General features: G+C 64.2%; 4 protein-coding genes across 6 annotated transcripts; 3 read left to right on the top strand and 1 right to left on the bottom strand.

Annotated features, from left to right (window-relative positions):
• Positions 1-1,307: 1,307 nt before the first annotated feature.
• FAM110A (family with sequence similarity 110 member A) lies at positions 1,308-10,392 on the bottom strand. Of its 3 annotated transcripts, none has more exons than XM_063172398.1 (4): positions 10,303-10,392; positions 8,931-9,106; positions 8,126-8,312; positions 1,308-3,104 (listed from the first exon to the last, which is right to left on the bottom strand). In XM_063172398.1, the coding sequence occupies exon 4, from the start codon at positions 3,042-3,044 to the stop codon at positions 2,043-2,045; it is 1,002 nt and encodes a 333-aa protein (XP_063028468.1). In that variant the 5' UTR covers positions 3,045-3,104; positions 8,126-8,312; positions 8,931-9,106; positions 10,303-10,392; the 3' UTR covers positions 1,308-2,042. The 3 variants fall into 3 exon arrangements, 1 of the variants encoding a protein (XP_063028468.1); XR_010030070.1 differs by lacking the exon at positions 10,303-10,392 and adding an exon at positions 5,380-5,792 and having other exon boundaries at positions 3,084-3,104; positions 8,931-9,070; XR_010030069.1 differs by lacking the exons at positions 1,308-3,104; positions 10,303-10,392 and adding an exon at positions 3,403-5,792 and having other exon boundaries at positions 8,931-9,070.
• SLC52A3 (solute carrier family 52 member 3) lies at positions 9,530-12,379 on the top strand. The gene is made up of 4 exons (XM_063172396.1): positions 9,530-9,621; positions 10,242-11,312; positions 11,700-11,823; positions 11,949-12,379. The coding sequence occupies exons 2-4, from the start codon at positions 10,285-10,287 to the stop codon at positions 12,159-12,161; spliced, it is 1,365 nt and encodes a 454-aa protein (XP_063028466.1). The 5' UTR covers positions 9,530-9,621; positions 10,242-10,284; the 3' UTR covers positions 12,162-12,379.
• A 3,492-nt stretch (positions 12,380-15,871) lies between these two features.
• Positions 15,872-20,849, top strand: SCRT2 (scratch family transcriptional repressor 2). The gene is made up of 2 exons (XM_063172395.1): positions 15,872-16,035; positions 18,152-20,849. The coding sequence occupies exons 1-2, from the start codon at positions 15,912-15,914 to the stop codon at positions 18,856-18,858; spliced, it is 831 nt and encodes a 276-aa protein (XP_063028465.1). The 5' UTR covers positions 15,872-15,911; the 3' UTR covers positions 18,859-20,849.
• SRXN1 (sulfiredoxin 1) lies at positions 20,622-23,860 on the top strand. Its single transcript, XM_063172731.1, has 4 exons — positions 20,622-20,698; positions 20,756-20,810; positions 22,342-22,821; positions 22,964-23,860. The coding sequence occupies exons 1-4, from the start codon at positions 20,622-20,624 to the stop codon at positions 23,165-23,167; spliced, it is 816 nt and encodes a 271-aa protein (XP_063028801.1). The 3' UTR covers positions 23,168-23,860.
• The last annotated feature ends 869 nt before the right edge of the window (positions 23,861-24,729 follow it).

Below are 24,729 nucleotides of genomic sequence, written 5' to 3'. Positions count from 1 at the left end.
ACTGGCAGCACCTGAGGAACATGTGGCAGCTCAGTCCTTGCCTGGCTGGGGACTGGTGCCCCCCCCCCCTCACCTTCTCCTTAGCAATAGCAACAAATTTAGACCAAGCCCTGGGACACACCACGCTGAGGAATCCGGCAGCACAGCCGGTCCCAGCCACCAGTGAGGATCTGGTTCCCTCAGAGATTTCCCCAAGGGCAAAGCCTGTCCCCAGGCTTTGCCCAGGGTCCCTGTCACCCTCTGGTTTCCGGGGTGTTTTCCCTGAGGAGGCACCCAGTGCCCCATGTGCCGTCATTAAGGATCCCCTGGGTGTGCGTGTCACTTCATCAGCCTGACTCACAGCCAGATGCCATCCTCGTGTCCTGTCACCACGTCCTGACACCACATCCTGCCCTCCACATTCCCAGCAGCAGGACCTGGCAATAACCCAGCAGGAGTCACGTGGATCCTGCACCCTAAGCAGGGGATCTGTGTGGACACACAACAGCACAGAAATCAAGCTGGGGTGGTAAATTCTTCTTTATGGCAGCTTTTTTGGGGACCCCCAGTGCTGGATAGAAGCCCCAGTCAAGGGGCCCATGGTGCTGCCCTGGCCTGCAGCTGCTGGGGGCTGTCACTGAAGGGACGCAGTGGCAGGTCCAGCTCCAGGTGGAGTCCCTGGGTGCAGGTGCTTTGGTGGCTTTGATGTCACCTTCCCCAGCAGACACCTGGCTGCATGGGACATCAGGAGCACGGTGACTGCAGGGCACACGTGCCATGAGAGCTGTGATGCCCTGTGAGGCTGCCCTGGGAGAACCACGGGTGCTTTTCATCTTCAAAGCTCTCCCTGCTCCCGCTTTCATCCCAGCCCACCTGGGAGCTCTCTGCTACTGCCGCCCCCATCTCCAGTTCTTGGAGAGCCGGGACCAGGCCAAGCTTTGCAGCAGGGAGGGAAGGAGGCAGGGGAGGGTGCGTGGCACAGAGGGGAATCCCAGCAGCTGGGGCTCTGCCGGGACCTGCCAGACCCAACCTCCGCCCTGCCGTGCCCGCCGGGCCCCGCGCTGGCACGCTGCACCATGGAACCCGTGACTGCCTCCCAGCACCCATCCCCTCTGCACCCACAGCCCTGCAGAGCACCCCAGGAATCCCTGTCCCACCCCAAAATCCACCACCACTCAGCACCCACAGCCCTGCAGAGCACCCCAGCAGTCCCTGTCCCATCCCAACCTCCACGACCACTCAGCACCCACAGCCCCACACAGCTACAGGCACCCCAAGAGTCCCTGTACCATCCCAACCTCCACTGTCCCAAGAGACAACACACAGCCTCCAAAACACAGGCATTTAATAAAACTGGCTGCATTATAATTATTATTATTATTATTTACAGATCAAACATAAGGAAAAGAGTAGAAAAGAGGAACTGTTGTCTTCATAAATACCAGGCCCAGCATGGTGGGGGCTTCTTGCCCACTGGCAGCCGGGAAGGGGAACACAGGGACCTGCAGACACTGACACAGACACACAGCCCTGGGCAGCTTGAAGCAGGGGGTCAGGTTTGCCCCTCACCCCTCAAAGCACCAGGCTTTTCTTCAGCAATAAGATGGGACCACCAGGATGTGGCCACCACCCCAGGCAGTGGGACTCCTTCCGTGGAGGCTGCAAGGGGCAGCTCCTTCACGGGTACAGTGTCCCTGCTCCGTGCAGGGGGACCCAGCCCCTTGCACCCCACCCTGGGATGTTGGTGAGGAGCAGGACAGGCAGGAGCTGCCAGCAGGACAGGCAGGGCAGCCACACTTGAGGCCCTGTGGGTGTTGAGGACCAGCCACACACCCAGGGACACGTGTCCTCTGCCTTCCCATGGGCTTGGGGGACCTGGTTCTCCAGTGCTGGCACAGGGGTCTGACCATGGATCCCTGGCCACATCAGGCCAGTGATGCTGTGGCACAGCAGGGTCCTGTCACCACCAAGAGGTCCCTGCTCCTCCCAGGGCACAGCCAGCGCTTTGTCCCCAGCAGCGCCCACTTATGGGTGACCCATCCCTGGTGCCCACCACGGCACTGCTACACATCGGAGACCTGCTGGGGCTCCCTGGCCTGGCGCAGCCCGTAGAGCCACTTGATGACGCGGGCGTTGCGCTCGATGATGGAGATGCCGTAGGGCACCCGCTCGGCCGGCCGCCCCTCCGGCGTGGCGGCGCTGGGCGGCGAGCGGCCGCCCTCCGAGCTGGCCGTGCTCACGCTGTGGAACTTGAGCGACACGATGTCAGAGCTGGCGCGGGCGAAGCGCTCGGCCCCCATGTCCTGCATCTCCTCGGGGTCGAGGCCGCAGTAGTTGAAGAAGCGCTCCAGGTCGGCGGTGGCCCGCGAGAGGCGATCGCTCAGGTCCGACTTGGAGCGGTGCAGCAGCGGCTGCCGGCGGGCGCTCTCCGGGCGGGCGGGCGAGCTCCGGGACGGGGTCACGGGCAGCCCACCGGGGATGGGGGATGCGGGCAGCGGTGTCACCGGGCTCCGCGGAGCTCCGCAGGGACGGACGTCCACCCTGCGCACGGCCACGTTGCCGGGGGGCTTGGGGGTGGCCGGGCTCTCCGGTGGCTTCACAGCCCCCTCCACCGCTGGAGCTTCCGCCCGCCACCGGCACTCCCTGCCCAGCGGGCTCTCCGCCTTAGGGAAGGGGCTGTCACAGAGGTTGATGAGGTTGTTGAGGATCTCCAGGTCAAGGGAGGTCTTCGGGCTGGCGGCATCGGCGCGGCGCGGCCCCGGGGGTGCCCTGCGGCTGGGGGTGAGCACGGCCCGGCGCACCCCGGGGGTGAAGAGAGGCTGCTTGAGCAGCAGTGGCCTCACCGGCTCCTGCCTGGTGCTGACGACCTTCTGGCTCTTCACGTACTTGGCCTTGTCGGCCTCCAGCCTCTCCACCGCGCTGGGCTTCCCGGCCCCCGGCTCGGCGTGCCGGCGGAAATACGCGGGCCCTTTGCGGAGGATACGGACGGGCATGGCCGAGGTGAAAGGAGCCGTCACCGTCACCCCTTTCATGGTGTCACCGGCTTGCAGCGCCTCGACGGGCATCCTCCGTGCCGGCACCGGGACACGGCGGAGCGGCCGCCACGGGCAGCGAGGGGCTCAGGGCTGCGGAAAGGGGCCGGAGTGAGAGCGGGGCCGGAGTGAGAACGGCGGCGATGCTGCCCCTGCCCGCGCCCCGGCCCCACGGCAGACAAAGGCAGCCCCGGCTGTGCGGTACCGCACTCGCTGCGCCCCCGGCTCCGGGCTGCCTATTTGAAGGCGGTCACCACGCCTCCGCCGCCGCCGAGCCTCCCCGACAATGCCCCGGCCAATCCGCGCCGCACGCCTGCTTCAAACCGCACCGGGGCCAATGGCGCCGCCGGGGAGGGCGCCCCGGTCGCGGCGAGGGGCGCCCTGCGGAGAGAGGGGGGCGGAGAGAGCCGAGCACCCCTCACCGATGCTCTGCCCGAGCCGCAGGTGCCGGGGGTGCATCTCCCCCTTCAAGGGGGGCATTGAATGTGCCCCTCGTCCGTGCTCAGGGGTGCACTGCCCACATCCAGGGGGGCATTTCCTTCACCCAGGCGTGCATGTCCCACTCCCAGGGGAGCACTGATTGCTCCCAGGGGTGCCTCATCTACATCCTTGCATCCCCCATGCCCGAGGGTGCATTGCCTGCCCCCAGGAGTGCATCCCCCATGCCCAGGGTTCCATCACCCACCACCCTGCCGGGCCGGTGGATTCCGCGCTCCGCTCCCTCTGCTGTTCCCTCAGCTCTCGCAAGCTCCGAGGCTGCTCGCAGGCTCCCTGCTCTCACCCTGGAGCTCCTTGGAAAGTAAGTGGAGCACACGGGGGTTTCCACTCGTGCTTCCCCGGCTGCTCGGGGCAGCGTGAGGCCCTGTGCACCCGTGTCCTTGGGTCCCTGCCAACCCCAACAAGCGCAGCCGCCACAACGGTCGCACCAGCCCGCCCACAGCGAAAAGGGGGGGGAGGGCACCCAAACCAGCCCTACACCCTTCTGCAGCCCCCTGACCAGAGGTGGACACCCCCAGAGTAGCCCCAATACCCAGAGGGGCTCAGCAGCGGCAGGGCACACAGGAGCATACGTGGGTCAGACCCTCTCCCCCAACCCCTTTCCTAATCTGCTCCGAGATTCCTCCTGAGGGTCCCGATTCGGGGCACTGGTGAGCCCGAGGATGTGACAGCAAGCCCCAGCACTCACCGGCTGCAGAGGTGGGCAGGGCAGGGCCGGTGTGCTGCGGCCTCACTCGCTCCCGTGGCAGCCCCGAGCCGGCAGCTGCCACCGTCACCCGCTCACCTGCGTGTACAAACTTCCTGGGAGCAGCCCAGCGCCTGTCCCAGCGGCAGCAGCCAGCCCTGGCACCCAGAGCCCCGCCGAGCCGTGGCTGAGACACAGCTGAGCCACGTCTGCACCCCCTACCAGCCCACGGGTGCCGGATTCCCCAGAATCTGCACCCCAGCAGGATCGGGATCCCTGCACAGCTCACGGTGCATCCCCCTGACACGCTGTGACAGACGAGTGGCCATGGAGGAGGCTGGCTGCCCCTCTCCCCGTCCTCATCCCCTGCCTGGGGGGACATGCTGCCTCCTGACCTGGAAAATGTCTGCAGGGGGGCGGCCAGGCGTGGTGACAGCTGGGAACGGTCCCAGCACTGTCACAGATCCTCCTGCCTCCTTCCTGGGGCAGCTTTCTGCACCCCTCTGCCCAACCCCTCGGGTCCAGTGCTGCCCAGCCCCTGTGCCAATGGCCAGCTTCGCTGCCCTTGTACCTGTGCCCAGCACAGGGAGGGCTCCCCGGTTCAGCACAGGGGTGCAAAACTGTCCCCCAGGAAAGGCAAAGTGATAAAATGTCCCCACGTCAGGCACTGGAGCTCAGCCTTGTACCAGACGCTCAGCCAAGCCACAGAGGAGATGGCTGTGAAATCCAGGGACAAGGACACGGGAGCCACAGCACAGCCACCGGTGGCTGGAGTGGGGACCCCTCCCCGGCACGGACAGCCCGGCCGGGCACAACCTGCTGCTCCACATTCCTGCAGAGCTGAGCCACGGCGCTGGCACGGCCACACCGAGCTGGGCTGCACCGAGCCAAGCAGAGAGAGCGGAGCCGCCCTCCAAACAGCCCCAAAAACTCGGCAATACAATCCCCTACCCCAAACCCAGCTGGAGTTCAGCGATCCAAGCTCTGGGCATTGCCCAGCGTGGCCCCAGCTCCTCTCCCTCCTGGGGTGGGCAGTCCAGCCAGGCTCACATGGCACACCAGGCCACCTCCAGCCTGGAGGAGCTGCTCCAGAGGTACGTGGGGTACACGGTTGTGACCCCTTCACCCAGCCCCGCTCTGCTGGCACTGGACCAGCACGGGACCAGCACCACCTCTGCCACCCACCTGGATTGGCCCTGCGGCGTGGGAGCCTCGTCGGCCGGATCAGCTGCCACCTCCTTCTCCGTGCTGCCTTCCCGAGGGTGTCCCGATGGTGTCCTGCTGTTCCCACCCTCCTGCTCCCCAGCCCCGTCCTCCCCGTCTCCCCGCTGACGGCGGCTGGAGGGTGCTGGAGCGGTTCTGCTGAGGCTGAGTCAGCGCCGGGCGAGGACGCCCTCCGAGGCAAATCAGCGCTCCCATGGGATGGAAAGCACAGGGCATTCCTCCTCCGTGCCAGGCTGCGTCACGCAGCGCGCCGGTGCCCGGTGACGTCCCGGGTGCCGGTTCAGCCCGCGGTGCCGGCTGGGCAGCCTGGGTGCACATACGGCCTGAGGTGCTCACAGTGACAAATCCAAAACTCTTCTGGATGTCGCTGCTCGCTGTGGGCAGAGGGTGCTAGTGCTGGGTTAGGGCTTCAGGGATACAGGGGAAATTCCCAGCGTTGCTGTGGGCGCCCAGATTTCCTCATATCACTGGTATGGTCAGTTGGCAGGGCCTGGTCTCATTTGGAAATCTCATCTTGTTTCCCCATTCACCCAGCAGCAACAAACTCCAAAACACAGGAAAATAAACTGGATAGCAGGAGAGGTGACAGACTGAAACAGGGTCACCAAGCCTGCAGCCACCTGGACCTGCTGGCCTGAACCCAGCCCCAGGGTGACTCCTGCCCCATGGTCCAGGCATCTCTGTTCAGCTCTGCACAGAGGGAACGAGCATTTGGCTCATGTTGTGGAGCTCAGTTACACCCCTGCATTGTTCAAACGGCTCCTGGAGCAAGACAAGGAGCTGGTGGAGGGAGAAGGGCCAGGGAAAGCACACAGTCTGGGAGCCAGAGGGCTGCCCTGAGCCCAGATTCACACAACGGGCTCGGCTAGAAAATCCCAGCTGGTGGGCGAGGGCAGAGCCCCAGGCTGCGTCCCCCCACGGGTGCCGAGGCGCAGGCAGGAGCTGCAGGAGCTGCTCGGGCACGTCTGGCCCGTTGGAGCGGGGCGTTGGATGCAGGCAGCGCCCCAAGCCTCGCCCTCCCCGGGAGCATCCCGGGACATGCCCTGGGAGGGCAGCCTCCTGCAGGAATGCTCCCCCAGCACCCGGTGCAGCATCCCCACTCTGCCCCAGCAACATGTGGACTGTGTTTGTGAACACAGGGACAAGGAGGTGCTGGCAGTGCCTTTGCTCTCACCTTCTACAGACACCCTCGTGCCGCTGCCAGGACCTCCTGGATGCTAAATTAAGCTGCCAGCGAGCAGAAAACACATTCAGCAGCCAATTCCCCCCTGGAAGTGCTGGGTGGAGGCAGCTACGGGTGCCTGGCAACACCTGCCAAGCCGCAGGGCTGGGGCTCGGCAGTGTGGGCACCCCCACACACACAGGCACCCCCAGAGCTGAGAGATCCCCAACCCCTTCATCTTGGGTGTTAACTCCCAGTGTTTTATTCCAGCCTGTCGCCATGCTCAGACCCAGGATAAGCCACTACCTGCTCCTGACTCAGTTTCCCCAGCAAGACCTCTACAGAGCTGCTCCAGAAGGGACATGGGGACAGAATGGGGAGGCACCCACTGCACCCAGCATTCCCCCATTCCTTGTGGGCAGAGGGAAGGATGCTGCCTGCACCCGGATGTTCACACTCGGTCTGTGTTCAGGGATCCGGGAGCCAAGGAGGTGACAGATGGGGACATGCTGGGCACGAGGCCTTTGTCTGGCCGGTGGTGGCGGCAGCACAGACCCGCAGATGGCGGCTGCTGTGGGGCCGTGGCCGCAGCCCATGGCCAGGCAAGCGCTGGGCCCTGGGGATCCGGCCCTTTTGTTGGGGTCTCACCTCCGGCAGAGGCCCCTTCCCCGCTGCCCCCCACCAGCCTTTCCACTTTCAACTTGACCTGCTCCTTTCACATGGAAATGGAATGCAAATAAGGTTGGGGCTGCCGGAGTCCAGGCTGAGAGCTGCCAGCAGGTCCCCAAGTCTGGGGGTCACACCCTGTCAAATACGGTGGCCAGCAGTCCCTGGAGTGAGGGGGTCCCCTTGTCCTTCAGCAATGGAGCAGCAGCCACCTTCTGCCCTGGCAGTCCATCCCCACTGCTCACACATGGAAGAAGATATTAGGGGATGGGTCTCGCTAGGGCTGAGCTTAAGTACAGACCCCTGCTTTGCTGAGCTGCTGATCTTTCCATGCCACCCTGTTACCCCCATGGCATGGGCAGTGTGCCCACCCTGGGATCCCCTCTGCACCCCCTGGCATTGCAGTTGGGATGGGCTCCCCAGCCCTGGCTGGGTGAGGAGGGGGCTTCCTGGAGGGGTGGTCATCACAGCCCAGCAAAGTCCCGCAGGCAGGGACCGCTCGGCTACCAAATGTTGCCATCTGCTCCGGGGCCTTGGCTCGCATCTGCCGGGGCTGCGGAGGGGCGAGGAGCCCGGGGCCGGGAGTTCAGCTGCGGGGCGGGCAGGGGGCGGAGAAGGCACAGCCGGGGCGGGCAGCACGCGTCCGGTGCATTTGGGCGAGCGGCGTGAAGGGGCAGCACGGGGGTCCCGCTGCCTCTGCCCCGTAGCCCTTGGGAAGGGTCTCACTGCCGGCTGAGCCGCCTCTTTGTGCCGACAAATTTAACACAGGACAATTGCCGTCCCCTCCCTGTCCCCATACCCATGGACACATCATGACCTCAGCTGCCCACCTCAAGCTCCCTGTGCCTGCTTTCCCCAGTACCTTGCACTGTTCCTCACCTTCCAGGTTCCCTGGAGTCCTGTACTGGTTTGACTGGGATAGAGGTCATTCTGCCCATAGGAGCCAGGGCGGGACTGTTTTGGAGTTGTGCTGAAAGCAGTGCTGATGACCCAGGAGTGTCTGACCTTGGCTGAGCCCTGCACACAGACACTGCTCCTCCCGCTGCCTCATCAGTGAGTAAGAGCGCTGGGGGGACATAGAAATTGCGAGGGGACGTGGATGGGACAGCTCTGCCACTCCCCCTTCCCCCCCTGCCCCGGGATACCCCAGACTATAGGACATCCTTGATTTTCCTATTAAGCTGCTCCCTGAGTTCAGTCCCTTTTACCATTTTATCTTTCCCCATTTTGTACCCCATCCCACCGGGTGTGTGTGAGTGAGCAGCTGAGGGGGTCTGAGCCACCTGCTGGGATTAAATCGCAGCAGCACCTCAAACTGTGACCATCCCCCCTCCACTGTCACCCAGTGTCCCTGCAGCCCCGGGGACAAGACTTGTCCCCGCTACACCCAACGGTCCTGGCTGCCATGGGTGCTCCCACAGGCGCAGGGCAGGGTGGAGGAGAAAACCGCAGTCCCAGGGAGGGACAGGGACAGTAAGAGCGCTGCAGACAGGTAGGGCAGGGCAGCAGGCGGGGAAGGCGGCGGGAGAAGGCAGCCCCGGGTTTTGCAGGGCTGCAGCCCGCTCTCCCAGCGACACCCGGTGGGTGCTGGGGGAAGAGCCGCCATGAGGCATCCCGGGGCGGTGGGTCCGGGCTGGGAGAGGGGGGCTGGCTGCTGGGGGTGACCTGGGGTCCGTGCCCTCACCCGTTTCACCTCCCGGCCGGTGCAAATGGCTCATCCGCTGGCTCGCGGCTTGGTCCCCGCAGTGTCCCGAGGTGGGACGACTCCCACATTCGGAGGTTCCCAGCGCCCCATGCCAAGCCCGTGACCCCGCAGAGATCCTGATGGGGACAGGAACCGTCATCGGCTGACACTTGCACCTGCAAGAAGAGTCTGTGATAGGTGGGATGCAGTTCAGGCAGGGACAAGGACAAAGTCCAGGACACCGCCAAGAATAATAACCCCCCTGAGCTGGGGACTCTGCCAGCCGGGACCAAGACGAGGAGCAGAGCAGGGCCAGGCTGTCACCGGTCCGCATCCGGAGGTGGTGACGCGCCCGCCTCACGTCACTGCTCGGGCAGCCGGGACTGGCTGCCGCCCGCGTGGTGCTGCCGGTTCCCCAGAGCGCAGTGAGTTTCCCTTGGGACATGGCCGAGGGACCGGCCCGACCGGAGCCCGTTTCCTTCCTGGCTCCCGCCGCAGCCCCGCTGCCTCCCGCGGGGCCGGGGCCATGGCGGGGTCGGTGCTCCCGCCAGGCTCAGCCCCGTGAGTTTCCTCTGGCGGCCTCAGCGCCCCGGGGCAGGGCTGGACTCGGCTCCGCGGCACCGGGGGGGCACGGAAGCGTAGGGACATGTTCGGAACGTGAGAGTTGCTGCCAGGAGCGGGATGGGAGCGGGTGAGGGATGAGTCCGGAGCCCGGCTGACTCAGCTGATCGGTACGGGCAGAGCCTGGGCTGCAGGTTGGGCTGCTGGGCCTGGCGCCCGCGGCCACCGGAGCGTGTGGGAATCGCGCGGGTCCTGACTGGAAGGGGACGGGCGCGGTGTCGTCCTGCCCTGCAGATGCAGTGGGAGGTACGAGGCGTCCATTCCCTGCAGAGCAGCTGCCCAGGCCACTCAGCCCCCAGGTGAGAGCCCCTTTCCCCCTGCACCCGGCCGTGCCGAGCCCTCGCAGGCTGCACGGAGCTGCTACGTGAGCTGGCACAGGTTCAATGCCCTCCTGGGTAGCGCACCTGCTGCTGCCAAGCCCCAGTGCTCGGGGATGAGACCAGGTGAAGCTCATCAGGATCCACACCCAGGGCAGGAGGACACAGTGTCATCACTTCAAGGGGGCAGAGGGGTCCACAGGGCCTGCAGAGGGCAAAGGGGGCTGGGCTGGGCTGGGCTGGGTGCCCCACACCCCCACGGCACGTAGAGGGAAGCTGTTCTGCCAACGCAGGCAGCGGTCATGGGAGGACAGGGCCAGGATCTGGAAGGGTCAGATCTCTCCTCAGCACTCATCAAAGTCTCTCCCCACAGCACAGCAGCGTCGCTCGCAGGCCCAGGCACCCAGCCCTGAGCCATGGCACTGCTCACCCACCTTCTGGCCTGTGCCTTCGGCATGGGCTCCTGGGTGGCCATCAACGGGCTGTGGGTGGAGGTGCCACTGCTGGTGACGGTGCTGCCGGAGCAGTGGTACCTCCCCTCCTACATCACCATCATCATCCAGATGGCCAACGTGGGACCACTCTTCGTCACCCTCATGAATCGCTTTCGGCCTGGCTTGCTGAAGGAGGTGGCTGTCATCTATGTGATCGTGTCCGTGGGTGTCATGGCCTGCTTGCTCCTGGCTTTCCTCTGGAACCACACGTCTGTCATTGCTGGGACATCCCACAGCATCTCCTTCCTAATCCTTACCTTCTTCCTGGCCCTGGTGGACTGCACCTCCTCTGTCACCTTCCTGCCCTTCATGATGCAGCTGCAGCCCCAGTACACGAACACCTTCTTCATAGGTGAAGGGCTAAGTGGGCTGATCCCTTCTCTCATTGCCCTGGGCCAGGGCTCTGGTATCTCCACCTGCACCAATGTCAGCTACGAAGTCAACAGAACTACTGGCAACGAGACCGTGGAGAGCACCATCTTCCATATGGAGACACACTACCTCCCACCCAACTTCTCCACCCTCATCTTTTTCCTGCTCATGACTGCGATGATGCTGACCTGCTTGCTGGCCTTCTTCTTCCTCACCCGGCAGCCCAAGGTGTGGGAGCTCTCCCAGCAGCACCTCTTTCCCAGCCATATTGTGCTGAGCTCATTTGACCAGATCCTTGATGAGGGAGCTGACTCGCACCTCAGCAGAGGCTGCTCATGCCCAAAGGATCCCAAGGGACCTGGGGACATCCTGCCACAGAAGGTCTCCTACTCCCTAACCCAGCTCACCCTCATCTACCTCCTCATCGCCTGGGTGAGCGCCCTGACAAACGGGGTCCTGCCATCCGTGCAGTCCTACTCCTGCCTCCCCTACGGGCACACCACCTACCACCTGGCAGCCACGCTCAGCTCCATGGCCAACCCCCTGGCCTGCATCGTGGCCATGTTCCTGCCCAGCAGGTGAGTTGCAGGGCCCTGGGGGTTGCAGCAGGGTGCACACCCTGCAGGGGCTTCTGCCCCAAGAGGGACCCCTACTTTGCAAGGGTTGGGAGTGTAGGCTGGGAGAGGGCCTGTGGGGTGACCATGCCCTGGCATCACAGACACCTCAGGAAAGGAAGATGGAGCCTCTTTCCTTTCATGCATCTTCTCAGTGCTTATCTTTTATATCAAACTTCAAGAAATAGAGCTGCAACATTTCTGTGTGGAGGATAAGTAGAAGCAGTATAAAGCTAATAGCTGCATCTATATCTTTAACTGAGATAACAAGGAGCCGGAATGTGCTGCATGTCTGTGCTGCTCACCAGGGAAAGGTAGTGCTCTCCAGTGACACTCACATGTCCCTTGCAGGTCCCTGACCCTGATGGTCCTCCTCACTATGGCAGGGACAGGCTTTGGTGCCTACAACATGGCCATTGCAGTGATGAGTCCCTGCCCGCTCCTCCAGCAGTCCCAGTGGGGCGATGTCATCATCGTAAGTCACAGTGTCCCCCTCTCACTCAGGGAGGTCTTTGACACCACACCTGGACCTGACCTCACCATGGTGTCCCCACCGTGGGAAACCCCTGGCCCTGACCACTTTTCCACCTGTGCCACCAGGTCCTCTCCTGGGTGCTGTTCACGGGGACGCTCTCCTACATGAAGGTGATGGCCGGGGTGATCCTGCGGAGCCGCAGCCGCAGCGCGCTGGTGTGGTACGGGGTGCTGGAGCAGCTGGGCTCCCTCCTGGGGGCGCTGCTCATGTTCCCCCTTGTCAACGTCTATGGCCTTTTCAAATCTGCTGACTACTGCAACCTGCCGTGCCCAGCATGAGTGGGGTGGACGCTCCAAGACCGCTGCTCTTGCCAGCATGAACCCCCAGAACCAGCAAGGCTGGCTGGCTGGGAAGCAGCGCTGGGACCAGGACGGCTGCAGACACAGTTCCCTGATGGACTCTGCCAGGGCGCAGCATCTCCAGGGCTTTGTTCCCAGCCGGGCCACGGGGTGTTCCCATCCTGTGAAAACAATAGAAGGTGTTTTGCTTTATTTTATTTAGCCCTCCGCCTCCCTGCTGCCTGCACCCCCCATGCTGAGGGGGCTGTCTGTGCCAGTGCCCCCCACCTTGGTACCTCTCAACTGGGGCCATGCCCAGCCCCTTCCCCTGGGGGGTCTGGCACCGTTTGGCATCGTGCCCTAAAGCCCCCCTGGACTCTGTGGGTGGGCACAGCCCCAGCTGCACCGGTGGCGTTCCTGGCCCTGTGCTGTGGCAGCTGCCCCCAGACAAGGGGTTTGCAGCCAGCTGGGGGGACTGGGGACAAAGGCGGCCATGGGGAGGGGGATGGTGGGGCAACACGGAACATTCACAAGACCCCCAATAGCAGCTGGGGAAACTGAGGCACGGTGGGACTGAAGCAACATGTGATATTTGCCACCCTCTGCTGTGTTCCCATCCCCATAGCCCTGTGCCCCCCTGCACCCCATTTCAGCCCTGCTGCACCTTGAGATGGGCAGAGCTGGAGGGGAGCCGCAGCAGAGCCTCGCACCAGAGCAGTGCAGGCAGAGTGCCCATGGCAGGGCTGGCACAGCCCCGGTGCCAGGGCTGGCCCACCTGGTACTTCGCTGTGCCCCAGCCCTGCCAGCAGGGTGGCACTGGGACGTGGCGGGCACGGGAGGTCAGGGCAGCACAGCCCCGGGCTGGGACAGCGCCCGTGCCCTGCACGCGCCTGCGCCCCTTCCCCGGGGCACGAGGCAGCCGGGCCTTTGTCCCCGGCCCTTTGTCTGGCATCTGCTCCACAGCACGGATTGGAGCCACCTCGGGGCTCCGGCTGCGACCCGGACGCCTCTGGGAGGAACGAGACTGGAATTCCTAATGGCCAGCAGCCCCCCAGGCTGGCACTGGGGGGGTCCTGCAGCTGAGGCGGCAGGGAGGGCAGGGGTGGGGGCTCTGCCTCCTGGCACTAGTGGGCATCCTCGGGCAGATCCTGGCTGACCCCAGAGCCCGTGTCCAGGATCCAAGGAGGATGGGGGAGCTGAGGACCAGTGGGAGATGTGGGGGCAGCACGGGGCAGCTTGTCTCATTCCAGTAGCAGGATATGTCCCTTGTGGGTAGACTGGGAGCTGGAGTAGGGACCTGACCTCTCTCCTCCTGCCCCTCAAGAGGATGATCCTGCCCTTGGGAGCCCCCAAAACCCCTCACCCACAGTACCCCCGCAGCCCCCTCCCTCTTGTCGGGGAAACAATTGCCTCCGATGGGAATTATTTCCATACAGCTGCTCAGGAAGGCACAAACCCGGTGGAGGAAGGCTGAGCCTTTCTTCTGGCGCTGCTCCCCCTCCCCACAGTGGCGGGGGCAGGTTTGGGGGGGCCCAGGCGCTGCCGTCAGCGCTATCAGCTCGGCAGGGCTGGCTGCGGTTATTACCATACATTATCGCAGTCCCCTGCCTCCGAAAGGAGCCGGGGCTGCTCCCCCCTCCCAGCCCTCCCTCCTCCTGCCTTTTACACTTAATTACCTCCCTTATTACACCGCAGCCTGGAGAGAGACAAAATCCCAGGGCAGCGGGCAGGCAGGCAGCAGGCAGCGGGCGGGCAGCGGGCGGGCAGCGGGCAGGCAGGCCCAACTAGGGCGTAAGTAATGCCCGTTCTGCAAGCGTGCCTTCCAGGAGAGAGCAGGCACACGCACGGATAGATAAATCAGGGAGCAGGGAGAGGCCGGGAGCCCGGGGTGTGTGCGGGGGACGCCGCGAGCAGCCCGGCAGGCAGGCGATGTCCCCTCGGGGCCGCAGCCCTGCGGGAGAGGTGACCTTGAACTTGGCAGAGCCTTGACGTCAGGGCAGCGCTGCAGGGACAGATGGGACTCGTGGTGCTGCCGGCAGTCCCTGGCCAAGGGCAGCGGGAGCAAGGGGAGAGACCCCAGCCCACGTGGGGAGCAGCCCTGGGATCCTGTGGGATGTATGGGGTGCTGTGGATATGGGATGCTTTGGGATGGGGGGTGCTGTGAGCTATGGGATGCACTTAGCTGTGGAATGCTGTCAGATGCTGTAGGATACTGTGGGATATCAGATGCTGTGGGATGCTGTGGTCTGTGGGATGCTCTAGGATGTGGGCTGTGAGGTGCCCTGGGCTACAAGATCCTGTGGGATGCTGTGGGATGCCCTGGGCTGTGCAGTACCACACAAAGCAGTGAGCAGGGGCACTGCCATGCAGACTCCAGATGTGGCTCTAGGCACAACTGAAGGAGCAGACATGGCTGTGAGCAGGCAGGCCCGTGGTGCTGCCTGTGGGGATGCTGCTTTTGATCCCCAAACCCAGTGCCACATCCCTGGCCAAAGGGGCTGGTGTGCCCAGGGCTGCCCCGTGCCAGCCGTGCCCGCACTCTGCCTGCGGTGACAGCAGAGGGACCATCCTTATTAAGTGCTGCAACACTCTGGGCATTGCACAAGGCTCAGAGAGAGCACAGCCAGCTGCCTGCCAGGTCCCCGTGTCACCCACTGTCCCTCAGATGGCACAACTCGGCCTTCAGCTGGCACCACTGCAGGAGAGGCAGCCCCGGAGCAGCAGCTGCCTGCAGCGGAGCGCAGAGAGGAGGGGGAGCGCGAGTGGGGGCTCCAGTGAGACGAGGGGGGAGCAGGAGTGGGGGCTCTGGCCGGGAACAATGAACTGCCACGAGCCCGGCTATTGTTGTGGCTGCGAAGGTCACGGTGCTTCCTGGGGACTGGGACTGGGACAGGGACAGGGGAAGGGGAGAGAAGGTGGGAAAAGAGGGATGGGAAAAGCGAACAGGGATGGGGACAAGAGAGAGGTGGGACAGAGATGAGAGGAGGGAAGAGGGGAAAGGGTTGAGGACAGAGAAGAAGGTACAGGGGAAAGAGAAGGGAAAGAGAAAGGGGTCAGTGGAAAGGGTCTGTGGACAGAGATGAGAGCAGGGAAGATGGATGGGAATGGGAACCGGGAACAGGGAGCAAGGACAAGGAAAGGAGAAAGGGACAAGAAGCAGGAACAGGGACAGGGATGGAGACAAGACAAGGGACAGGGGACAGGAATGGGGCAGGGGACAGGGATGGGGATGAGGACTCCCGCCCGGCAGACCCGTCCTTCCCTGGCCCCGGGGACTGACGGCAGGGAGACAAAGGCGGTGGGAGGCAGAGGCATGTGCCCCCCCCTCCCGTCTCCCCCGTCCCCCTGTGTCCCCATTGTCCGTGGCCGGGGTGGGGGGAGGAACCAGGGGGAGGGACCAGGGACCCCACAGTGCCGTGATGCCAGGGGCACCCCGCGCTACCGGCGGCTCGGGGGGCTCTGGGGGGGCTCCGGGCGCGGCCGGGCGAAGCGGCCCCCTCCCCCCCCGACCGCCTGCCTTCCTCCTCCTCCTCCTCCCCCTCTTCCCCACCTCCTTCTCTTCCTCCTCCTCCTCCTCCTCCTCGCCGCCCTGCCGCCTCCCCGCCCCTCGCACTCGCCTCCCCGCGCCTCTCCGTGCGCACCGCCGGGGCCGAGCGCCGGGGCCGGGGCGGGGGGGGCCGGCGCCGGTGCGGGGGCCGGGGCCGGTGGCGGTGCCGGTACCGGAGGTGTCCAGCGCTGCCCGGCCCCGCCATGCCCCGCTCCTTCCTGGTGAAGAAGCTGAAAGCGGAGGCGTTCCCGGCCGCCGGGGCCCCTGCGCCCCCCTACGCCCCCCTGGAGCCCCCCTACACGCTGCCCGGCCCCGCCGCCGGCGATGGTGAGTGCGGGGCCGGGGGTCCGGAGGGGCCCCCCCGCCTCTATTGTCTGTGCGCCCGGCGGGGCACCGGGAGGGGGACACGGGGGGACGCGGGGCAGGACGGGGAGGGGTCCCCGCGTTGTGTCCCGCGGGCGGGCGAGGGGTGCGGGGTGGGGTGTGTCATCCCTCGCTGTCGCCTTGTCCCCGGGGCCACCGGCCGCTGCCGAAGTTGGTCCTTGGGGAAACATCCCCTGCGTGACAGCATCAGCCCCGTGGGCAGCCCCGAGTGCCCCCCGCCCGTGGGACACCGGGATGGGCTCCTTCCCACGGCAAGTTGGGGGGGTGAGGAGCAAGCGGTCTGCGGGGGCGGCGGGGGGCGGCGGGGGCGGCAGCCTCGCCGTGCCGGAGGGTTTCATTGTTCGCAGCGGTGCCCCGAGCCCCCCTGGGAGCGCGGGGGGGCCGGCGCCGTCCGGGACACGGGGAGCGGGGGGGAGACTGGGGGGTACCCCAGCAGCGGGAGGGGTGCAAAAGGCTGGACTTGGGGTGCCCGTGGTCCTTGGAATCCCGTCCTCCTGCGGGGGAACGCTGGGGTGGGCTCGGAGTTCCCCGGGCTTGGCACAGCCCCACAACGGGGCAGCCCAGACAGAGGGGCTGGCCGTGGGTCGGGGGCTCTGTTGCATAGGATGGGGAGTCCTGGCTGCTCGTGGGTTGGGAAACGGAGCAGGATGCGGGAATGGGCCTGATCCATGCACAAGCTAACAGTGCCCAGCCGCTGCGGTGCTTGTCCCCCCTTTTCTAGTGCTCCCCGGCCCTCGGGGGGCATTCCCTGCCAGGGACCGGGGTACCAAGCCTGTCTGGTCTGGGGGTCCTCTGCTCCCCCCATCAGCCAGGAGCCGGTGGGGGAGGGATGTGCTGCAGCTGGGCAGAAGCTGCCGACGCTGCTCTCCTGGAAATAACCTTGCTGCATGCTCGGAGGCAGCGTGAGAAATTGCTGAGCAGAGCGCTTTCTGCACAGCCCGCGCTGTCAGCACGGCGCAGGGGACGGGGGGGCCCGGCTCTGCCCCTGCCCCACAGCCCCCTCCCCACAATGGGCACCCCTGGCCACCCCGGGACAAACGGCAGCACTGCTTGCCAAGGGGTCCGTGGGCGCTGCCAGGGGCTGTGTGGATTAAGGGGATGCTCAGCTGCAGCTGTGGTGGGATGTCCCTGTGCCCCACGGTGTGCATGGGTCAGCCCAGCTGTGCAGACCCCAGGCCCCCAATAGCCCCTCTGCCACTATCAGTGGGGATGAGCCCTCTTGAAGCAGCTTGCAAGGACCAGTGTGCACAAGGCAGGGGATGGCTGGGACCAGTTTGGGGGATGCCAGTACATCCCCAGGACTGCTGGCCTGGTGGGAAGGGGGGCTGCACTGCTGCTCCTGCTGTGACCTTTGTGTGACAGCTCAGAGGGAGCGGGATGCCAGCGCAGTGCCCGCTCTGACACAGGTTGAGAGACCCACATACGGAGCAAGTCATGAGCTGACTTGCACCAATGTCACATGCGTGTGACGCCAGTGGAGTGGTACCCGAGCCTGGCTCCACATCTGGGGTGCTGTGCGTCGCTCAGTTTGGCAGGAGGCCAGGGACCCGGTGCTGCTGCCCTCCTGGTGCTGTCCCATCTGCAAGGAATAGGCCCTGTGGGGACAGCAGAGAGGTGGGGGGCTTTCCCAGCCCCTTTGCTGAGGAAGGGGAACCTGGAGCAGCCTCATCCCCCTCATCCCGGCTGCCCACGGAGCGTAGCTCATTACCGGCCCCGGTGAACAATGAGCTCCCGGCACCGACAGCTGTCTGGCAGCTAATAGCCCCTGGGGGCTGCCCGCAGCCCGGGTAGGCGCAGCTGGACCATCCGCAGCTCCATCCCCAGTTCCCATCTCAGGCAGCCCTGCGGGATGGGACTCATCCTGCTGACAGATGCAGGCAGGAGCCAGGGCAGGACAATGCAGCTCTGGTGCTCAGTGGCTCAGCACGGACAGGAACCAGTTTGTGGGGGGACAACCCTGGTTTTGCACCTTCTATGGGAAATTTTATCTTGTGACTTTTTCCTGTCCCTGGTGTGACTGCTCTGCAGGGACAGTGACCCCACCGTGTTGTCCCCACAGGGTACCTCCAGCACTGCCTGGCGCCAGCCGGCTATGACACTGACAAGAAGCAAGGCCTGCCACCACCGCCAGCAGACCCGGCCTACGCACCCGGCCACGAGGAGTACAGCGACCCCGAGAGCCCCCAGTCCAGCTTTTCCGCCCGCTACTTCAACGGGGAGGCGGCAGTGACAGACAGCTATTCCATGGATGCCTTCTTCATCACGGACGGGCGCTCGCGCCGGCGCAGCGAGAGCCAGCGCCGTGGCAGCCACCGCCACTCCTGCCCCGAGTGCGGCAAGACCTACGCCACCTCCTCCAACCTGAGCCGGCACAAGCAGACCCACCGCAGCCTGGACAGCAAGATGGCGAGGAAATGCCCCACCTGCGGCAAGGCCTACGTCTCCATGCCCGCCCTGGCCATGCACGTCCTCACCCACAACCTCAAGCACAAGTGCGACGTGTGCGGCAAAGCCTTCAGCCGGCCCTGGCTGCTGCAGGGCCACATGCGCTCGCACACCGGCGAGAAGCCCTTCGGCTGCTCGCACTGCGGCAAAGCCTTCGCCGACCGCTCCAACCTGCGCGCCCACATGCAGACCCACTCCGCCTTCAAGCACTACAAGTGCAAGCAGTGCGAGAAGACCTTCGCCCTCAAGTCGTACCTCAACAAGCACTACGAGTCCGCCTGCTTCAAGGGCTCCGAACACAGCTGTGCAATAGGGAATTAGCCCCCCGAGCCCTGTGGCACATCCCCTTTCCCAACCTCATCCTCCTATCCAACCCCCATCCCCGCTCCCATCTCATCCCGTGCCCATCCCTATTCCCCTATACAACCCATCCTGTCCCCATCCTGATCCCAGTCCCTGTGCCAGCACTCCTGCAGCTGCAGCCAGCTGGTTTGTTGCTGTGCTCAGTCTGGAGGACACATCCCCACAGACTCACTCCCCATCTGCTCCCTGGGAAGGGGGTCCCCCCCACATTGGGACCCAGCTCCTTTCCCCTGGGTCCCAGAGCCCCCCCGCAGCCAGGCAGGTCTCTCTGCGGGGGACTCACCTGGGGACCTCTTCCCGACCCAGGAGAGACTTTCCTCCCCTAGCTTGTGACTTTCACCTCTATTTATTTAATTTATTACTATTATTTATTTAGAGCTGCTGCTTCTCTTCCCGGGGGATTCTGGGGGAGAAAAGACACTTTTCTGCTCCCCGCTAGGAGCAAACCCTCTCCTTGACCCTAATCTTGATGAGACCACGGGCTGGTGTTCCTGCCAGCTCAGCAGGACTGATGGCCACTGAGGCCGACAGAGGGCAGGGCTGCCAGTCACCCTTGAAGCCCCGGGTCCCTACAGCCCACCACAGAGGGCACCCGGCTGCCCCTCTGCCCCGTGGCACAGCGTTCACCCTGGCACTGCAAATCCGCAGCCCTGGAGTCAGGGGAAGAGCCAAGGGAGGAGCCAGGGGCTTCCAGCAGAGATCCACAGGACACGACCTCCGTTGGCTCCCAGCTCCCAGCTTGGCCAGGCACAACTGGCCCCTGCCACGGTGATGGGGAATAGCCCCCCCAGGCAGGTGCAGCCCCCTCACCATGCAAAGGGCTGGGCTGGCAGCTGGGCTGGAGACCCAGCCCTGGGCAGGTAGTACCCAAACTCCCAACCACCCCCCCATGTGTCCCCAGCCCCTTCTCCAGCCGGCTCCCGGCTCCCTCGCCATTGCCCCCCACCTGCACTCAGGAGGAGGGGGTCAGAGTAGCTGTAAAGTTTGGGTGAGTCTATTTAAATGTTCTTATTTATATTATTTATAACTTATGCTTTTCACTATTTATTTGTCAAGACTGGCCGGGCCATGCCAGCGCTGGCTCGCAGGAGGTGGCAGAGCTGCAGCAGAACTGCCGTGCCCAGGACACAGCCACGGTGACACGGACGGGGACAGGACCCCCAGAGCGGCGGGCACGGAGGCAGGAGGGCGCAAGCTGGCCCGGCAACTCAGGCTGCATGTCCTGCAAGCCACCCACAAAGGCAAAGCCCTTCTCTTTTGTCTTCCTTGCTTCCACGGGCTCCTGCTTTGCTCCGTGCCCCGCGCCAGCCCAGCGGGGACACACCAGCCACTCTATGCAACCTCCCGGCGGAGCGCCCCCGCCCCGGAGCAAGCTCCGCGCACGGCATCCCGGAGCGGGGCCCGACCCACGCCTCCGCTTCCTACCTCGGGCCGCGAGTTGCCACAGCCCCATCGGCCCGTGCCGGTCCCCAGCACTCGGGGACTCAGCCCGGCACCCGCGGGGCCGCACTCGCGCACCCCCACACCGTCTTCCTGCGCCGTCTTCCTCCCTTGCACCGTCTTCCTCCCGCTGCCTCGGTGCCTGTGTTGGTCACGGGTTGAGTGGGGATGTCCCTGTCATGGTCCTCTCGCTGCCATGGCACGGTGACCACACATCCGCACCCCACGGAGGGGATGAGCATCGCCCTGGCCACGCAGGCACCCGCCGGGTTTTGCCCGCGATGCCGGCGCCGTTCCGCGGGGCGCGGTGTCCTGAGGCCGGCAGGCTTGGAGCGCTGCGCTGCTGCCCCTCTCTCCTGTAAATAGCAGATACTACAGCAATAATTTTCCGTGCATGATAGATTTTTTCTGCCAGGTTTTGTACTCGCCAGCCCCAGTATGACAAGTCTACTGAGATCCGGCCACCCGCAGTATTACTTGTAATGCAATTCAGGGATATAAAAGGGATTTCTGCCACTAACCATGTGTCTTGTGGGATTTGTGTCGGCGGTGGCGGGTGGTGGCACGCGAGCTGCCACCCTGCCCATCGACGGTGCCCTGTGCCCACTCCTGGGCTGGGGCGTCCTGGACAGAATTGCCCCAAATAGAGGGGTGATGTCCTGGCAGAGCATTCCACGGTGCCCACATGGCCCTGCCAGCCCCTCAGCCGGTGGGCAGCAGCCAGACAGCCCCTGCTGTGACAAGGAGGGGTTGCGGTGCCACCCTGCTGGTGAGAGCGGCGGGGCGCTGACCTGGAAGTAAATCCCGTGTGAAATCCCGGCAGCGGCGCGGAGCCCGGCGGGCAGCCCGGGAAGGGCGCCGGTGATGCTCACACACCCCGGATGGGGAGGATTCTGTGAGCACATTTTATTTGAACTCGTCAGTGATGACAACCCCGTAGAGCCCCCGCTCCCAGGGGCAGACTGGCTTTCCTGCTCGCCACCCCTCTCTCCTCATCCTTTCCCAGATGTGGGTGCCAGTGGAGAAAGGCAAATTATTTCTAGCATGCAGCTTGTCAGCACAGACCTAGCTGAGCCCCGGGTTCCCAGTGACATCAGTGCAATCCTTCACCCACAAAGTCATTGCCAGGTTCACCTTGCAATAAACTAATTCCAGAGCCATCCCTGCCCATCATCTGCATGCTTCTGAGTCAGCTCTGGGGCTGAGGACCCTCCATGCCACCAGGGAGCCAGGATGAGGGCACTGGGAGCAGCCATCCCCTGTCATCGTGTCCCTGCTGAGGATTCAGGGTGTCCCCTGCAGCAGCCAGAGGGGTGGGAGACCCTGATCCTCCCGAGAGCCTCTCCCCGTTTGGAGCACTGGTCTGAAGAAACGACCTAGAAAGACTCAGTGTGCTGGTGTTCACAGGGGTCTGAGGATGAGGGAAGAGACAAGGATCTGACTTTTCAGAAGGCTTGATTCATTATTTTATGATATATATTATATTAAAACTATACTAAAAGAATAGAAGAAAGGATTTAATCAGAAGGCTAGCTAGGAATAGAAAAAGAAAGAATGATAACACAGGGTTGTGTTTTGGACAGAGAGTCCAAGCTGGCTCACTGTGATTGGCCATTAATTATAAACAACTCTATGAGGCTAATCACAGATGCACCTGTTGCATTCTATAGCAGCAGATAACCATTGTTTACATTTTGTTCCTGAGGCCTCTCAGCTTCTCAGGAGGAAAAATCCTAAGGAAAGGATTTTTCAGAAAATATCATGGCTACAGACTCAGGGCTGAAGTGCTTCCATGCCTGCCCAGCTGTGGAGCATCCCAGCATCACCGCTCAGCTCTGCAGTTATTTCATGCCTCATCTTCCTTGCTGTGGACACCATAGGTGTCAGCGCAGCAGGGAGGGGGCTCTGGGTTGGGGACGTGTTCCTGGTACAGCCAGGCAGGTGGGGGGCACATCCCAGCTCTCAGCTGCAGGATGATCCTCAGTGCCCCGGCCCGGCCAGGCGGGACCCTCAGGGGGCAGGACAGGGACCCCCAGCACACCGGGGGGGCTCAGCTGCCGCATGCCCATGGGTGTCCCAGGGGAGGGAGGAGCCGAGGGCAGCCCTGGCCGCGGGCTCTCCGGAGCAGGCAGCGGGCCAGCCGGCTCTGGCACCCGGCCCGGAACTCTGTCCTGCCCCTTCACTGTGACTCTGCAAAACACCGGGGCGGAGGCCGTGACGATGACGATGGCCGGGCAAGGAGGAAGTAGAGGGGTACGGCTGGGCGCTGCACTGCTCGGGGCAGAGCGCAGGGCTCGGCTGAGCACGACGAAGGAAAGCCAAGGCCGACCGGCAGCCGCAGCCATGGCAGAGGCCGAGGACAGGAGCATCCACACCCAGCACATCTCGGCCGTGCACAACGTGCCCATGCGGGTCCTCATCCGGCCCATCCCGTCAGAGCTGGAGCCGGGAAAGGTGCAGAGCCTGATGGAGACCCTGCAGGTGAGCACAGCCCCTCCTGCACCCGTTCAGAGGGCGCTGCTGGGGAGCCGTCGGCACCCAAGCCCTGGCACAGTCGGGGGGTGTCAGGGCAGGATGGGGGTGCCGGGGTGTGTTGCTCTTGGATGTCTCTTCCCCTTCCCAGGAGGATCCCGAGCGGGTGCCCCCCATCGACGTGCTCTGGATCAAAGGCAGTGAGGGCGGCGATTACTTCTACTCCTTCGGGGGCTGCCACCGCTATGCTGCCCACCAGGCACTCCGCCGGGAGACCATCCCCGCCAAGATCATCCCCTCCACCCTCAGCGACCTCCGTACCTACCTCGGCTCCTCCACGCCTCACCTGCGCTAGCCCAGCACCCCGAGGATGCCCAGCAGCCCCTTCTATCCCTGTTGGTTCCGAGCCGTGAGCCCTTTATGAGGATGTGGTCGGCGTCCCCAGCCCTGGGGAATCACCATGGTCTCTCCAGCCGGGATGGGTCAGGGTCCCCAGACTCGGAGGGTCCCCGGGCAGCCGGGATGGGTCGGGCTCTCGCCGGTACCGGGAGGCGCCCGGCGGGGCCGGCAGGTGGCGCTGTTGTGCCGCGCTGCGCCGCCCGGAGCCACCGCGCGAACCGGGACGGGACGAACCGGGACGGGACGGACTGGTTGGGGTGGGATAAACGGGAGCACGGCGCAATCGGGAATAGCTGAACCATGATGGAACAGGCTAAACCGGGGCACGGCTCAACCGGGAATAGCTGAACCGGGATGGAATGGGTTTAACCGGGGCATGGCTCAAGCGGGAATGGCGGAACCGGAGCACACTGGAACTGGGACGAGTCACCGCTCATTCGGGGCACAGCTGAACCGGGAAGGGGTACAGGCGAACTGGGACACGACAGAATCAGGACACAGGGAAGAGACCTGGCATGGCCAGTCCCCAGCCCTCCCTCAGTGACTCTGGGCTCACCAGTGTCCCAGTCTCCATGGGGCACATCTCCAAAATCCTGTGGTGGGAACAGCCGCTGCTGCACCTGGAATAAAGATTATCAAAACTTCTGCAGCTCCTTGGTGTGGTGCTAGAGGGTGCGGGGGTTGGGAGCAGGGATGCAGTGGCCCAACATAGCACAGCATGGTGGCCTGGCACCTGTGGGCACAGAGTACAAGGACAGAGGCCTTGCAAGGGGATGAATAATCTGTGAGGGGATGGATGCTGGGCTGGGGGATGGATGCTGTGACAGGACAATGTTCTGCCATGGAGCTGAATTCAGGGTCAGCTCTGGCCCAGCTGCGGGGACTCATGTGGTCCTGCCATGCAAGCACCACGTCCTCACCCCACGTGCAGCCTGGAAAAACGCCTCGAGCATCCCCTGGGCATCCCAGCATCCCTCTTCAGTCGAGAGCCTCCATCCAGGGAGGGGAAAGGCCACTGACTCACTCAGCACGCCGTGAGTCAGCAGAAGGATGGGAACTGCGGCCGGACGCTTCTGCCCCATCAGCCACGCTCCTTCCTGAAGGGATCCAGCTCCCCTAGGGATGGGAGGGGAGGGCACGGCTGATTCCTCTGCATGGCAGGAGCTGCCAGTTCTGGCATGGGACAGGGCACAACTTCCTGCTGCCTCCACGTTTCCCGCTGGGGAGGAGGAGCAGGGTGGGCTGGGGGCGCTGGGCGAGGGGAAGGGCCGGGAGGGAGATTCCAGAGCTGCATGTGCCGCATGAAGGCAGCTGTGTGCCGGGAGGAAGCCCTGCAAGCACTCACCGAGAGCAGCCCTGGCCCGCGGCTCCCTGATGGGCCATAAATTTCTCCTCAGAATTGTGGCGTGCTAAAAAGTTTCCTCTTGTTAGAGAGCCGGGGGGGAAGGGGGGGGAGGCAGGAGGTAGCAGCTCCTGCGGCAGCTCCTGGGGCAATGTGGGCATTTCCAGAGTGCTCCC

This window comes from Melospiza melodia, chromosome 19 (assembly GCF_035770615.1).
Source record: "Melospiza melodia melodia isolate bMelMel2 chromosome 19, bMelMel2.pri, whole genome shotgun sequence".
Classification (NCBI taxonomy): Eukaryota; Metazoa; Chordata; class Aves; order Passeriformes; family Passerellidae; genus Melospiza; species Melospiza melodia.
The sequence above is the reverse complement of the archived record's forward strand: the minus strand, read 5'-3'. Positions and strand labels throughout refer to the sequence as shown.

What these genes read in the sequence shown, in the direction of transcription:
- FAM110A (XM_063172398.1), bottom strand. Translation starts at nt 3,044, where the DNA reads ATGCCCGTCGAGGCGCTGCAAGCCGGTGACACCATGAAAGGGGTGACG.
- SLC52A3 (XM_063172396.1), top strand. Translation starts at nt 10,285, where the DNA reads ATGGCACTGCTCACCCACCTTCTGGCCTGTGCCTTCGGCATGGGCTCC. An exon ending in GCCATGTTCCTGCCCAGCAG is followed by an intron (nt 11,313 to 11,699) that starts GTGAGTTGCAGG and finishes TGTCCCTTGCAG; the next exon opens with GTCCCTGACCCTGATGGTCC. An exon ending in AGTGGGGCGATGTCATCATC is followed by an intron (nt 11,824 to 11,948) that starts GTAAGTCACAGT and finishes CTGTGCCACCAG; the next exon opens with GTCCTCTCCTGGGTGCTGTT.
- SCRT2 (XM_063172395.1), top strand. Translation starts at nt 15,912, where the DNA reads ATGCCCCGCTCCTTCCTGGTGAAGAAGCTGAAAGCGGAGGCGTTCCCG. An exon ending in CGGCCCCGCCGCCGGCGATG is followed by an intron (nt 16,036 to 18,151) that starts GTGAGTGCGGGG and finishes TTGTCCCCACAG; the next exon opens with GGTACCTCCAGCACTGCCTG.
- SRXN1 (XM_063172731.1), top strand. Translation starts at nt 20,622, where the DNA reads ATGCCGGCGCCGTTCCGCGGGGCGCGGTGTCCTGAGGCCGGCAGGCTT. An exon ending in CGCTGCTGCCCCTCTCTCCT is followed by an intron (nt 20,699 to 20,755) that starts GTAAATAGCAGA and finishes TTTTTCTGCCAG; the next exon opens with GTTTTGTACTCGCCAGCCCC. An exon ending in GCCTGATGGAGACCCTGCAG is followed by an intron (nt 22,822 to 22,963) that starts GTGAGCACAGCC and finishes TCCCCTTCCCAG; the next exon opens with GAGGATCCCGAGCGGGTGCC.